This window comes from Cervus elaphus, chromosome 3 (genome assembly GCF_910594005.1).
Source record: "Cervus elaphus chromosome 3, mCerEla1.1, whole genome shotgun sequence".
Taxonomy (NCBI): domain Eukaryota; kingdom Metazoa; phylum Chordata; class Mammalia; order Artiodactyla; family Cervidae; genus Cervus; species Cervus elaphus.
The window spans coordinates 46733291-46749872 of NC_057817.1; the positions used below are offsets into that span (position 1 = coordinate 46733291).

The window sequence follows — 16582 nt, forward strand, 5'->3', positions numbered from 1 at the left end:
TCAAATGATAAGATTAATTAGATGCTTTTCAAATGGTAAAGCGTTATATAATATAAATATTTCTATCATCATGTATCCATTAATATCACATCTGAAGTTAGGTTACCAAATGATGCAACTACATAGAAGGAATTGGATCCACTTAAAAATATAATCATGCTACCTCTATAAAATATTTTTACCAAATAACTGACCTAAGGACATAAAGTTCTCCCGTGAAAGACTCAATTTGGGGCTTCTATTACTCTTCCCTTCCTATCTCCACACCCTTCACCATGTGATTCGGCAGTTCTGCCCACTAGAGGGAAGGCAGAATACTTAACACCTGTATGACAAGTGAGAAGAACATGCTCTTTCCAATTTATTTCCTTTTGGCTTGAACATGCTACTTGCTTGGTCAATGGGATGCTCCAGATCTGCTGCAGAGACTTGAAATGCGCTTGCACAGTGGGGCTTGCCTTCTTCTCTTTTACCATTAATGATAAGACTTGTGAAGCAGACGCGAACCTAACCTGTGACTAGTTCAGGTCAACCAACTCCCGCCCAAGCCATAGATGTGTGAGCACAAATAAACCACTGTTGCTTTAAGTCACTGCTTTTTATGGTATCCTTTCATACTTCGTTACTGTGACAATCACTAACTGATAGGCCCAGTGATTACACAGATTACAGTGATTATACAGAACATAGTATACTATACTTGTATGATCATTAGTTTAAAGGATCATCTTTAAGTTATTAACAGATAATGTAATCCATAGCCATTAATTTTATCACTTAATCAGAAGTAATCAGTGACTACTAACTATTTACCAGGGAATATTCTAGGCACTGGGCTATGCAGGGTATGGAACATTAGCTTCCCTAATAAACAATGGCAAAATCTTAGTGGCCTATTACAGTAAAAGTTTATTTCCCTCTACATAAAGGCCAATGAAGATGTTCTTGGACAAAGAGCTCTCCTGAGTGGATCTCTTCCAAGTGTGACTGAGGAACGCTTTCCATACCGTGATGCCATCATGTTCAACACGTACCTCTGATGTCACCTCAGAAGGGGAAGTGAGATGTGGGAAAGCTTATTGGATACTTAATCCACTTAGCCCAGAAATGACATATACTCCACTGGGAGAATTAGTCATATGTCCCCACACAGATGCAAAGGGGCTGGAAACTGTAATCTCTGGCTGAGGACCCACTTCCCAGCAACAACTCTACACCATGAAAGGGGAGGACAGATCTTCGGTCGTTAGTTAAGCATTTCAATCACAGCTGGAGAACAGAACAAAGACTCCCAATCTCATTGAATTTTTGTTTATTGACTAATTATCTCACACCAGATACCAAATTTATAACGGTGAATAAGACATGATTCTTGCCTTCAAAAAAAGTCATAGACTTGGAGAGAGAGAAGGATCCACACAAATAATTACAGCAGATAATAAATGCTACAGTAAATGTAAATACAAGATCCAGTGTTTGTACAGTGGAAGGGATGATGAATTTCTGGGGAGGTGTTAAGGAAGACTATATTTAATTGAGGGGGTGATGCCTGAGCCGAGCCTTAAAAGATAAATAGAATCTTGCCAGACAGATGGAGAAGTAGGGGAGGATGCTAAGTGGAGAAAACAAAGGTTTGCATCATATAACGGTGCAGAGCCTTTTTCCTTATAAAAAAGTTATGGTATCAAGGGCAAGAGGGAAGAGGAAAACACTCGTATTTACAATGGTAAAATAGCTTCTTGCTTCACATATAAATTTGGAATAACATAAGTTTCTTAATTGGGCTTCCCTGGTGGCTCAGCAGTAAAGAATCTGCCTGACTTTGCAGGAGATACAAGAGACGCAGGTTCAATCCCTGGGTTGGGAAGATCCTCTGGAAAAAGAAATAGCAACCCATTCCAGTATTCTTGCCTGGAGAATCCCATTGACAGAGGGGCCTAGCGGGCTACGGTCCATGGAGTTGCAAAGAGTCAGACACGGCTTAGCAACTGAACAACAACAAGAAGTTTACTAATCAGAGCAGCTTTCATTTCAAGGAGCACTGCTTTGGAATAATGTTCTCTACAGGAGGACAAGTGCAATCTATGACCTGAGCAAGATGGCAAGTGCCAGAATATATAGAGTACGTAGGGCAGACAACACAGAGGCGGTGATACTTAAGGAGGCAGAATTCAGGAGAAAAAACACTGAATGACAAATTATCTCTCCTCTCAAAGTCTTTGTCAGGTAGAATAAAACAAACAAATAATGGTAAAAATGATGAACTGGATTGATCTAATAACTATGTATCACACTCCTTATGTTGCAGAGAATATAGTTTTCAAATCACCCACAGAAGAGTTACAAAACTTAAACACCAATTAGGCCCCAAGATAAAAATCTAATAAGCCCTGAACAATAAACTTAGTAAAAAAGCAATAAGCTCACATTCTTTGACCACCAAATCAATGAAACTGAAAATTACTAAACAAAAGTAGCAAGTAGAAAATTTGGAAGTTCAAAAAACACTTCCCTAAATAATCAACGTGTCCAAAAGAAAATCAAAACAGCAGCTACTTAAAAGATGATCTAAAAAAAAAAATCTCGGATTCAGTTAAAGCTTTGATGAAGGAAATTTATGGGTTTAAACGCTTTAATTGCAAGTCAGAAGGGATGAAAACACAAAATTTAAGTCTAGGACATAATGATTATACATGAAATCCAAGAAAACCAATTGAAAATGATTAGAAGTAAAGAGAGACTTCACTCAGATTTATCTGCTCTAGCACCTCAGTACTTTGCTACCATGCCCCGCTGCTTCCTGGTATTTAGTCTGTAAAAGGCAAATGAAGGGCTATGTCCCCTCTAAGTGCTTCCGCACAATCCCATGAGATTGTTACAGAGGAGGCTGCCTGACTTTCCAGGCCAACCTTGAATACGATCCAGTAAAAGAATGAATTAAAAAATAAATAAAAGTGAAGAGAATGGTATTCACAAACATTTGTCATTGTTCTCTTCTAAGTTAATCTCTCTTAATGATAATCAAATGTGAAATGTCACTCCTTATTAAAAGCTATAGAAAAACTAAACACTAGCCATTAGCATTATTAGGTTGTTCTCTTAAACGTGTTCTCTTTAAGGTAGAAAGCAGTGAGATGCTTTGAACAAAGGTAAGAAAGGTGAATTTGTCAAAATTTAAAATATATTGGCTTATTTCTAAATATCAAGAGTTCTTTAACACACCATCTGGATCTAAATTTAACCTCAGTAGCCCTTCTCAGGTAAACATGCAAAGAAATTCATGTGAATTTGTATAACAGACCAACCAGCTAAGAGTCTATGAGAGAAGGAATTGTATCCCCTCTGCTCAGAGGTAGAGTACCAGCATCTGGCATATAGTATGCCTAATAAATATATGTTGAATGATGCCCAAAGACAGACTTCAATATTCTTACAGAGATCTATATTTTATTTCCTGGCTCTTCACTGTTAAGAGAACCTGAAACATAAGAAATCTAAAATAACAAATTGATTTGTAGGAGTGAAATGATACTGTCAACATATTCTCACATTTATAAGATCTGAAAATGTTTTCCTTATTAATATTTCTTGAGAAAGGCTTACTATGTTAGGCAGATTGTCTCATTTGCTAACAAACTTTCAAAATTCTAGTTCTACATTCAAATTCCCCATTTTCCTTCAATTTAGTGACCACCATTAACAGCCCACTGTTTTTCACCACCCATATGTTTTTGCCTCAAGCTTTAACTGATTATATTCTTTGATTTCCTTCCCCTGGTGTAGACTCCTTTTCAACTACAGATCTTAAAAGCGACACTAGCTGCTTTTTGTTCCTTGGAGCTTTTGAGGGTTTTTTTTTTTTTTTCTCTCTCTCTTTCAGGATAATTATATTCTGTTGTGCCTTTTATTATGGTGTCTTTTAGGATCTCCTAACCTTGTACACTCTTGGACTTTATTTAATAGTGAGCTTTCTCCTCCACTCTCCACACTAAACCATGCTCATTAGGCTTCTTAATCCTCCATAATTTGCTTCCATGAAATCTTATACCTTTGAGTTGCTGTGTTCTATGAGCCCATTTCCTTAGTACTGCTATTCCAAGCAGCCCAGAATCAACAACCACTAAACATAAGCTTATTCACTTTCTCAGCCAACATGACTCTACAGGAAAAAAAAAAAAAATCTTTGTTTTGAATGTTTATGGACCATGAAACTATACCATTTAACTTGGTATTTCATTTTCTCACCCAAACACTGCCTGAGAAGGTGAGGACCGCAAAATTAGACTCTGGGCAGTCCTTACCATACAGTTTTTAACTTACAGGTTTCATGTTCTTCTTGGTCAGAAAACTATTCTATTTTAATAGAGCAGAAATAATAATAGCCTGATGTTATGTAGTAGCTAGTAAATTCTAACTATACCTTTTCCTCATACCCAGAATTCAGGAGACGAGAAAAAACATCTTTTTCCAGTTATTCTGCAAGAGCTCTGCTTTTCCAAATGGGTTGTTTTTTAAAAGAGATGTTCCCATCACTGAAATTTGACTACACAGCCAACTTTGATCTTTTCAGCAATTTATTCTTTGCTTTGTCTTCCATTTTGCTCATCACTGGCACCTTTGCTGATTAGGTATGTACAGAAAGGCCAAGAAAGCATTTAGTCTGGGATTTGTTTTCACTTCCTAAGGACTTTGGTTAAATTTTTAAAAACCGACAATAGCACACAAAACAAAACCCAACCAAACTTGGTAGTGAATTGAAAGAGTTAATGAAGTTTCCAAAGGTGCCTAGCTTATTCAAGCAAAGTTTACACTTCGGCCCTGTGCATGTTAACTTGTGATTCTCCCCATCCAGATGATAGAAAGCAAAGCCAGTAAGTTCTTTATTTAATTGGTTTGCATCCACACACTGACCTCCAGGGCTCTGTTTACATAGCCTATCATGCAATATGCTCCACAGTTCTCTGCCTCTTTCAAAAGCATGTTTCTCCTGAGATTTGATATATGGCTTTCATGTTTAATCACTACACTAAACTCAATGCTCTGCTTCCTCCAGCATCAACTAACTTCCCTTCTTGGGAGGTGGGGAGAAGAGCACTGCCTCTTGCTACTTCTGAACATAAAGGGAAGTCTGTTTTACTCTATTAGTAAAATCACCAACTACTCAGGATCATAGGCAAGCAACGTTAGTACATTAACTAGAAAACAATATTAAAATGGAACCCTTAAAACTCCTTTAGAAACAAGGTAGGCTGATTGTTCTCAATTGGCAAAGCTAACCTTTAGGTCATTGGGTTATAAACAGAAATGGAGGTTAAACAGGATACAACTCGGTACATAGAGGACACAGCTAGACGGCAGCTAAAGTTTGCATCAAATTAATCTTGAGGACAGAACAATTCTGGGGTTCTCAAATTAGAATTGATTCAGCACCTTCTGATTTTTTCTTAACCTTCACTACATGAATAGAACTTGCAACATCTCCAAATGAATGTGGACACGGTAATGTCAAGATCCTTTCTATAAGAATTTGTATGTGTCTCAAATTTCTGAGATAAATGAAAACCTCAGAAAAATGACTGACTTCTTTCAATAAGTCAACACAATTTATAACTTTCAGGTTTTAAAATTCACATGAAATGTATTTCACTTTAAGATAACTCAAGCAAAAAAAGAAAACTGAAACAAAAGGCAAAGTATTGATAACAGTAAAAGCTAGATGATGAATGAGTATGTGCTCACTATACTATACCCTCTACTTTAATATACAGTTGAAATTTTTTCATTAAAAAATTTTTTTTTAAACTTTAAAAGTGCAAAGTTGTTTGTGAATCTGCTTTTGTAGAAAAAATCTATACAACTTTGATAAGAAAAAATTAAAACACTTCCTAGGCTGGTCATCTTGGTAAATACTTAAAAACTGACATTTTTCACCATGTGCTGACAATGAAAACTTTCCTTCCTTCCTTCCTTCTGAATCTCACTCTACAGCCTGAAACTCATTTATACAAACTGCAAATATGCAGTAAGCTGCATAAGTTGGGTCCTTTACTTGAAGGAACCAAATAAAGTGTATACACACACACACACACACACACATATATATGTGTTTTTTTTACTTTGAAATTCCTTCTTTTATGGCTAGTCATTGACCACACTATTTATTTTTTTAAGAGTTTTTTTTTTTTTTCTTAGTAAGATCAGCATCTTCCTTCATTTAAAAATCTTACTTTGTCAGGAACACTGTTACAGTTGTATACAACATTAAACAGAGCTGGTTTACTTTCTGTATTTGATGAACAATAGAGAACCTGAACCTATTAAAGTCATATATTTAATTGTTCCAATATGCTACCTTATTCTAACCAAGATTCGCATGCTATAGAATGCCAAAGAATACATTTCTAGCTTTCTTAGTCATGATTCCTTCTTTTGATATTAAGCTAAAAGAATTTATAAGAAAAAAGAATTACCTGATTCTTAACTTGAAACCATCTGAATTCTTTCCACGACATATTTAGATTCAAAATTAAAAGAAAAAATAAACATTTAATCATATTCCCTGTAAGATTTTTAGAGCACAAAACTTGGGAGCTTTCAGAGACAGGCAGATGTTGTCCATGAAAGATGTTTAAAAAAATTAAGACTTAGAAAAAATAAGAATCATGAACAAAATCTTTGGTCACAAGAGTGAAAGATGTGTGCCTGTACAGATGTTATAACTATTTTCATGATAAATACTAACCTTCACTACAGGAATTTAGCAGCACACTTCAATTTGGATTTGAAAATTTAACATAAATTTTCTAACTTTGACAATAGCTGCCTAATATTTCAGTTTTATACACTATTTCCAGGTTTTGCCTTCAAAATGAACCAAGTGGACTTTTTCATTTTTAAAAGTTATATTCCAGATCCTGTAGGCTAAAACCAGTTTTTGACTTGATTTTTAAGGGATCTGACCATGATAAAGGGGATTTTCAGTAAATACTTGATGGCTGATTGGCATGATAAAAAAGACAGGCGGTTTTATGTAAAACTGAATCCTCACTTTTTTCCATTTCTCTTTTATTGTATTTGAATATTTAAACTATTTAAAAATGACAAAGACTTTTTACCCTATTTTGAATATTTTACCCTATTTTACTCCTATGAGTCAATTAAAGAAAAAACGTCAAAAGAATGGATACAATGCCATCATGCCTTTGGTCTCCACATCATCGATCCTGTAAACCAGAAACGTTTACCTTCTATCATCACTGTCACGTGTGACTCAGAACCCAAGAACGCACAGGATGGAAAGATTTCTGATATCACAATTCTTAAACTGGGTGAAATTGTTAACTCACACATACAGCTGTCATATTTAAAGGGTCTCACACCAAGTTGAAGAAATTCATTAAACCATACAATAAAAGATACAGTTTTTAGGAAGAAAAACATGTCGGCTCCTTAACATCACCATCAGAAAGTATAGTCCTTGGTTCCTTTGTGAACATAATAAACAAAAACTTTTTTTTTTAAGTTAAAACATAGCGGAACTCAAACCAGAGTAAGAATGTTACTTTTAAATTCAATGAGTTATATGTTTTTCTGCAAATTATTTTCTTCTGCAATTGAAAATTAATGTTTATTTGTCTATAATACTTCGACAAAAGGTATAATTCCTTTGTACTGAACATGAGGTAATTTTTGTCCTTTAACTGTAAACACCATCAGAAACTCTGGAGCATGGAAATCTCAGCTAGTGAGATAAGGACACAGTCAAACGTAAGGATTATATAGCTATATTCATTCTTAATGAGAAGAAAACATCCAATGAGGGTGATATGCCACTGTTTGTGAGAATGTAAATTTTGTCTTGACAGAGACAAAACAGTGGCTTAAGGTGACCTTCATTTTCCATCACCCATCTCCTTGGCAAGACAAATTTTAAAAAATGAATAAATCATAGACAAATTTCTATTTCTATTGGCTAAAACCCTTTACAGTTTGCTGGATTAAATGTATCTATTACCCATATGTGATGACAAGTCACTTGCAGAGAACCTTCAAATTATTCAGGACTTTTGTCCACTGAGAGAATAACATTCTGTTTTTAGCAATGAGTATCCATGACTTTCACCTTTGGTTTTAAAATGAAACTCGGCAGATACAGAGCCTTTAGTACTTATTTCAGAACCATCGAGAATCCTAAAGTGAACATCTTAATAACTTACAATTCCAAGCAGTCAATAGTCCTGCTCTGACGTGGGGTTCATGTTTTGAAAAGAGACTGCCTAGTCTGTTTAAAATCAAAATGGTTCTTGATCTGATGAATTACTCCTTAGAGAATAATGTAAATAAAATATACTCAGAATAACATTATTAATATAAACATACCTGAACCGGAGTCAAATTTGGTTTCTGACCTGCAAAGGGAAAGAAATTTTTTCCAATATAAAAATTGCTTATTAAACAGTAACTTAAGAGGGGGGAAAGATGTAATATAGTTACAGATTTCAGTACATTGGTCAACAAATAAGATAGCTTTTTAAAATGTAAATACATATTTATTTTAACCATTTTAAGTGCATGTATATAACCTTAGGTCCTCTAAACATGTACATATCCATAGAGATGGCACAGTATGGAAAAGATATTAACTTCTCAGCATTTTTTTGAGAGAGAAAGAGAATAAATTTTGTAAAACAAACAAACAAAAAAAGGCAGCCAGTCTTTATAGATTAACTTTTCAGTAATACAATAAAGCAATTTTAAAAACCCTCAAATTTTAAATTATCCTTTTTACTTATTATGAAAGACTTTCAATTATTCAAAATCAAGTAATTTTTCACTAAGTTCTTCACAGAGTAAATGAACCTAGTAACTCCATACATTTAATAAGAAGGAGAAAAAAAAAAAATCGGAGCCCTTGTGGGAACATGATGTTTCAGATATAGGTTAATACTGGTTGTAAATTCAGAAGCCTTTGAAGTTCTCAGTCCGGCTGTGGGAAAACTTCTGTTGGGTAATTACTCTCAAGATGCTGCTGGTGTGCTGTCAAGCAGAATTAACCCTCTGACTAGGCCTATCTACACAAGCCACTACAAGACAGCATTGTCTCTATCTAGCTCTCAAACCAATTAGTGGGCATGCTCCGGCTGGATTTATATCACACATTAACAATCAATAGTATATATGTTCGCAGCTGCCATGGCAAGATACAAGAACCGGCCAGCAGGAGTCCTGTTAAAGGATGTTACATTGACAGAGAAGATTTTTTCTTTTTTTTTTTTTTTTCTGGGGAAATTTAGTTAACTAAGTGGGAAAGGAGATTTCTTTGAAATTACGCCAGGGTACCAAAGCACTTTTGGAAGCGGTGGCTTTCTTTACCTAAATTAGCTTCAAGAAAAGTCATCAAAGGAGGAAGGGGGAAACGATAAGCAAGAAACAGGTTCCTTTGACATAAAAATTCGTTTTCTCAAGTATTCCCAAATAAAGTTTCAGCTGAGGCTTCAACAAAGTCAATAACCATAAACACAAAAAATGATTATTACAACCATGGTTATCAACAACCACCGCTGTAATCCAGGCTCGTATCTGTCTCAAATCCTGGCCCCACTACAGTCCTCAGCTCGATGCTTTTCTCAGGTGCCCCTGATTCCTGTTTCATGTGCAAACCTACTTTCACTTTTTGTCCTCTCCTCTTCTGGAAAGCCTGGCATCATGCCCACTTCTTTGTTTCCCGCATCTCTGGGCATAGCTCTAAACGGCAACACTCACCACACACTGTCCTGCTGGTCTCCTTGCCTGTCTTCTCCACTAAACTATGCCTCACTAGAGTCCTCAGCCACAGCGTCGGCCTAGTGCCCGGTGCTTACGCCTATATCGGGAAATGTCTATATGTCAACAAATGGCTATAGACATTTCAACAAATATCTATAAAGGGAAATCCCTGCCTCCCCATGCATCCCTTCCTTCTGTCTAACATTCCCTACACTCATGTCCGAAAGGGCGCTCTGTCATCTCCCCTGAAACCAGGCTAGAGCAATTGCTCCTGCTTCCTGTTAAATCTTCAATATCTGAGTCTCCCCGGGTTCCTCCTCCCTTATGTAGAGAAGAGCTCCAGAATTAACTTAAAACCCTACTTCAAACCTGTGTGATACTCTTGTTATCCCTTCTTCTTCCTGGCTTTTCAAGCAAGTATACCGAGAGGATAGACTCTAACCTATACTGCCCACCTTCCTTTCCTGACCTCCCCCCAACATAGTCACTCTGTAAACCACGAGGATCTGTCCTTGCTAAGTTTTCTCAAAGGTTTCCTAATACCAAACCCAACAGCCCTGTTACAGTCCCCACTTTACTAAGCCTCTCTCCCACTAAAATTCTGCCTGAAACTTGTGCTGTGACCTCTAATGCCACATGTACTAAACTGAATTCATTTTCTTTTCCCACAAATATAATTCTCCTGCTATATTTCCTATCCTTTTGAGTCAGAAATGATGATGCTGTTCTGGGGTTTTCTTCTGCACCCCCAATATCTAATTAGTCATCCAAACCTGTTGATTCTACCACCTTCCCCCTCCTCTCTATCCTCACTCTTACCACCTTTAGGCCTATCTTGGGCTCCCCTGGTGGCCCGGAAGGTAAAGAATCTACCTGCCATGCAGGAGGCCAGAGTTTGATCCCTGGGTCGGGAAGATCCGCTGGAGAAGAGAAAAGCAACCCACTCCAGTATTCTTGCCTGAAGAATTCCATGGACAGAGGAGTTTCGCCAGCTACAGTCCATGCGACTGCAAAGAGTCTGACACAACTGAGCAACTGACACTTTGGCTCAATCATCTCATAACCTGTCTCCCCACCTCTCTTCCAACCCATCATCTAATCAGCTGCCAGGTGTTTTCCAAACATTAATCTGATCACATTAACACCACCACCCAACAACTGAGCAGAGTTTTTCCAAACTTCAATCACAAGTTGACCCATGAGTGGATTATACAATTAATTTAGTGGATTAGGACTAGTATTTTTTTTAATGAAGTAGAACAGAAGACAGATGCATCCCATATTGAGAGCATGTGCAGTTTTGTATAGCTTTTAGGTAGAAGTGCATGCATTTGTGTGTGTGTGTGTGTATGTGTGTGTGTGTTTTCACGCATATGCATACTGGCCAGTTACTAGCCTTACAAATGAGCAAAGAACATCTGCTCTGGCCTTCCTCTGGCTGCACTCTCCTCTCCACCAGGCAAAGAGTCTCTTCTTATTCCCCTGGAAGCTCCAAGTACCAAAGTCCTCAGCATTTTCGGCCCAAATGGCCCTGAGCTGACTTCCTCAGCCTATGTGGACCTTTCACAGGTCAGCCTATGCTACTAGTGTGTGTGTCTCCAGCCCAAGCAGTGGCCAAAGGCTGTTCCTTGAAGGAAGGAGCTTGGACCTGAGGGTAGAAGGAAGGGGAAACAAAGAGGGCAGGGCAAAATGCTTTTCCTATTCTTCCACATTCCTGCTCAGAAAATCCTTCATTCAAACCCTTCTGTGAGAGTGGGGAGCTGGGAGGACCAAGAAGCCAAGGGTTGCCCCTTAGGCCAGACTGTCACAGTCTTGATGGCCTTGGAAATGGGGGCCTGGCTGGTGGGAACAGGGAATGGGGAGTGGAGAGGAGTATAGAGCCTGTGGCAGAAATGAAAGAGTCTCTCCCTCAATGAAGAAGAAAAGAAAGGTGTTTCTCTTACGGATTCCATAACCATTAGAAGAGAAGGCTGAGGGAAGATTCTCCTCCCCTCCCACTTGGCCTGGTTACCATTACCTCTGCATTTCCCCAGGCTGAATAACAGTCTTTTGGTGGAAGATGAGTTTATTTAAAATCTGCTCTAACCTAGGGCTTCCCTGGCAGTCCAGTGGTTAAAAATCCATACTTCCATTGCTGAGGCACAGGTTCAATCCCTGGTCAGGGAACTAAGATCCTGCATGCCCCATAGTTATAAAATAAACAAATAAAAATAAAATTAATAAAATAAAATTTGCATTCTTTTCAATCACTTGATATCAGTGATTCTACACAACGTTTTCACTGTTTTTGTTACAAGGTTTATCTGTCAAGGTAGGTTAGCAAACTTTTCTAACAGTTTATTGCCTTGACTTATAACTTTTAAATAATTAGCTGTACTATATCCCCACTTGTCCTCCTGCCCAGGCCCTGCATATGTTGGGGCCAGGCCTAGTAATGAGCCATCATGTAGAAAAGTATGTCTTACAATGGGTCATAGACAAAAACATTGAAAAACTACTGACCTAAGGACACCAAGTTCACCTTCCTCTGCAATAAGGGGCCCACCATCATCTGGGTCTCCCGTCCCACCTGTAATCCTGCCTCGAATCCACCTCTAGACTGTAGCCTTCAGTCTCACCGAATCCAACAATTGCCACAGTATTTCACAGCCTTCATCCAGCATCCTCAGTTTAGAACACCTTTCCTCCAGCTCATCACTGACAAATGTTTACTCCGTAGACTCGCCTCAGTCCCGGCAGCAGCCTGCCTGCCCCCGTCTTCTCCCAGAGTTTCTTGCTTACCTTCAGTAACTCCATGGTTTGGGTCCTGGCACAGCAAACTGCCTGCCCCCCACCACCACGTGTTACTGACACTAAGCCCATCAGAGTCTCTTCATGGTCCCAGCACTGAGCATAGCATCTACTATTTAAGAATTATTAAATAGGTATAGTAGGGGACTTCTCTGGTGGTCCAGTGGTTAGGACTCCATATGCCCACTGCAGGGACGCTGGTTTGATCCCTGGTCAGGAAACTAAGATCTGCTATGCCAAAAAAAAAAAAAATTCTTGAACTGAATAAAAATGAAAATACAACATATCAACTTTAAAAATTATATGGGAAAAGTGACAATTTTTTAAGTGTGTAGCAGGAATCAATATTGAACAAATGACTCTGTAATTAACAGAGGGCCAAAAACAAGATATAGTAACCAAAAACTATAAAGTGCCTCATTTGCAATATGAAAAATCATGTCAGAAACTGTTATTCCCCAGACCATTTTATCTCCTTCAGAGAAAGCTGGTCAACATGTAAAAAATACACATAATGTACAGAGAAACATTTTCACAAACTAATTAATGACCTTAAGTATCAGCTTAAAAAAGTATTTTCAGAATTCTCAGGCACAGTTCTGTACCTTCAAAAAGCCATAACTGGGACTTCCCTGGTGGTTCAGTCGCTAAGACTTGAACTCCCAATGCAGTGGGCCTGGCTTCAGTACCTGGTCAGGGAACTGGGTCCCACATTCCAAAACTTAAGATTCTGAGTTCCACAACTAACACTTGACCCAGCCAAATAAATAAATAAAAATAAATATTTGAAAAATCCACAACTATTCTAATAATAATTAAAATACGATAATAAAAGTGAATACTATCAGTTTTAGGGTTAGAGAAAACTGGTTCCATGGTATAAGTTAATTTAATTTCTATTGAATTTTATATATACACATACATACACAGAGAAACAAAGCACTCCTCTATCATACTATGGACTCTGATCACCTCTACTCATAAATCCTCTTTAAGAAAGTAAATAAAATGTAAATGGTGACATTGTACAGAAGACAGGGATCAAGACCACCCCCAAGAAGAAGAAATGCAAAAAAGCAAAACGGCTGTCTGAGGAGGCCTTACAAATAGCTGTGAAAAGAAGAGACTAGAAAGGCAAAGAAAAAAGGAAAGATATACCCATTTGAATGCAAAGTTTCAAAGAATAGCAAGGAGAGATAAGAAAGCCTTCCTCAGTGATCAGTGCAAAGAAATAGAGGAAAACAAAAGAATGGGAAAGACTAGAGATCTCTTCAAGAAAATTAGAGATACCAAGGGAACATTTCATGCAATGATGGGCTCAACAAAGGACAGAAATGGTATGGACCTAACAGAAGCAGAAAAAATTAAGAAGAGGTGGCAACAATACACAGAGGAACTATACAAAAAAGATCTTCACGACCCAGATAATCACGATGGTGTGATCACTCACCTAAAGACAGACATCCTGGAATGTGAAGTCAAGTGGGTGTTAGGAAGCATCACTATGAACAAAGCTAGTGGAGGTGATGGAATTCCAGCTGAGCTATTTCAAATCCTAAAAGATGATGCTATGGAAGTGCTGCACTCAATATGCCAGCAAATTTGGAAAACTCTGCAGTGGCCACAGGACTGGAAAAGGTCAGTTTTCATTCCAATCCCAAAGAAAGGCAATGCCAAAGAATGCTCAAACTACCACACAATTGCACTCATCTCACACGCTAGTAAAGTAATGCTCAAAATTCCCCAAGCCAGGCTTCAACAGTACGTGAATTGTGAACTTCCAGATGTTCAAGCTGGTTTTAGAAAAGGCAGAGGAACCAGAGATCAAATTGCCAACATCCGCTGGATCATCGGAAAAGCAAGAGAGTTCTAGAAAAGCATCTATTTCTGCTTTATTGACTATGCCAAAGCCTTTGACTGTGTGGATCACAACAAACTGTGGAAAATTCTTCAAGAGATGGGAATATCAGACCACCTGACCTGCCTCTTGAGAAATCTGTATGCTGGTCAGGAAGCAACAGTTAGAATTGGACATGGAACAACAGACTGGTTCCAAATTGGGAACGGAGTACATCAAGGCTGTATATTGTCACCCTGCTTATTTAACTTATGTGCAGAGTACATCATGAGAAACACTGGGCTGGAGGAAGCACAAGCTGGAATCAAGATTGCTGGGAGAAATATCAATAACCTCAGATATGCAGATGACACCGCCCTTATGGCAGAAAGCAAAGAACTAAACAGCCTCTTGATGAAAGTGAAAGAGGAGAGTGAAAATGTTGGCTTAAAACACAACATTCAGAAAACGAAGATCATGGCATCTGGTCTCATCACTTCATGGCAAATAGATGGGGAAACAGTAGAAACAGTGACAGACTTTATTTTCTTGGGCTCCAAAATCACTGAAGACGGTGACTATAGCCATGAAATTAAAAGATGCTTACTCCTTGGAAGAAAAGTTATGACCAGCCTAGACAGCATATTAAAAAGCAGAGACATTATTTTGCCAACAAAGGTCCATCTAGTCAAAGCTATGGTTTTTCCAGTAGTCATGAATGTAAGAGTTGGACTATAAAGAAAGCTGAGTGCCAAAGAATTGATGCTTTTGAACTGTTGTGCTGGAGAAGACTCTTGAGAGTCCCTTGGACTGCAAGGAGATCCAACCAGTTCATCCTAAAGGAGATCAGTCCTGGGTGTTCATTGGAAGGACTGATGTTGAAGCTGAAACTCCAATACTTTGGCCACCTGATGCGAAGAGCTGACTCATTAGAAGAGACCCTGATGCTGGGAAAGATTGAAGGCAGTAGGAGAAGGGGACGACAGAGGATGAGATGGTTGGGTGATATCACCGACTCGAAGGACATGAGTTTGGGCAAGCTCTGGGAGTTGGTGATGGACAGGGAGGCCTGGCGTGCTGCAGTCCATGGGGTCTCAAAGAGTCAGACTGAGTGACTGAACTGACTGACTGACTGAAAATATAGATAGGAACAAAGAAATGGCAAGTGTGAAAAAAGAATTCACATAAATACATACTTTACAGGAAAGACAAAGAGGGGTGTTCATTCATTCATTCCTTATGTGCTTATTTTCATTCATATACTATGCTGGATGGTAGGAATACAAAGATGTATAAAGTAAGGTTGTATGAGGTATAAGATGCATGAATATAATTGTGTCTCCACAGAGACACATTTCACTCCTTGATTATATACTTATATCTAAGCTCAAAGCTATTCAACCAGTTCTTTTGGCAACTGCAGAAAGACGGTGAATGTAGCCCCAATGTTGCTATCTTCCAGTATCCATTCTCCCCTTTATTATTTTGGAAATAGAATCTCTGAGTTTTAGATGGGCCCATGGCCACTGAGGTAAGACAATTTTTCTACACTATTTCCCACTTCTCTTATAGCTAGTTTTGACCATGGAACTAAGTTCCTGTCAAAAGGATGCAAGGAGAAGAATTATGAGTTATGCCATTGAAGCAAAATTCCGCACTTCTTCCCACTGGCAGGGGAAGAAGTGATTGTTTCCTGGAGCTAAAGCAGCCATTCCTAGATCATGAGAGAGAAGCTGATAGTAGAGCACCAGCCTTTGGCTGATTGTACACGCATACTAGTAGCACCATATCAATCCCAAACTGTTACCATGTTTAAGCATTATTTTGGAGTCTTGTCAGAGCAGTTGTAACAATAGTACCACACTTTAAAAAAAATTAAAAAAGGCTTAAACTAAAACTTTTGAATTTTCAAACCTAAAAAGCTTTTATGAATTTTAAAACCATAAAAGGCAGCTCTAGGAAAATTTAAGTGTCGTTATTATTTTTTAAATAATTAAAATATATAACATAGGCATTCTTTTGATAATAAAGTTGTAGATTTTAAAAAGAAGGCAGTTTTAGTCATAGATTAGAGCTCTGTAGTCCTGAACAAGTTTATAAAACTACTGTTCTCTATTTACAGGAAATAACCCAGTATCTGGGTTTCCTTGGTGTCTCATTGTTAAAGAATTTGCCTGTAGTGCGGGAGAT

The 16582-nt window shown here is 38.0% G+C and overlaps 1 protein-coding gene across 4 annotated transcripts in view; it reads right to left on the reverse strand.

The window, feature by feature from the left end:
- The window catches only part of MSRB3 (methionine sulfoxide reductase B3), a 169698-nt gene that overhangs the window by 68455 nt on the left and 84661 nt on the right, over positions 1-16582 (reverse strand). For all 4 annotated transcript variants that reach the window (XM_043887950.1, XM_043887958.1, XM_043887959.1 and 1 more), the window contains one exon: positions 8380-8408. In XM_043887950.1, the coding sequence (XP_043743885.1) occupies positions 8380-8408 (29 nt within the window). The remainder of the gene's footprint in view (positions 1-8379; positions 8409-16582) is intronic.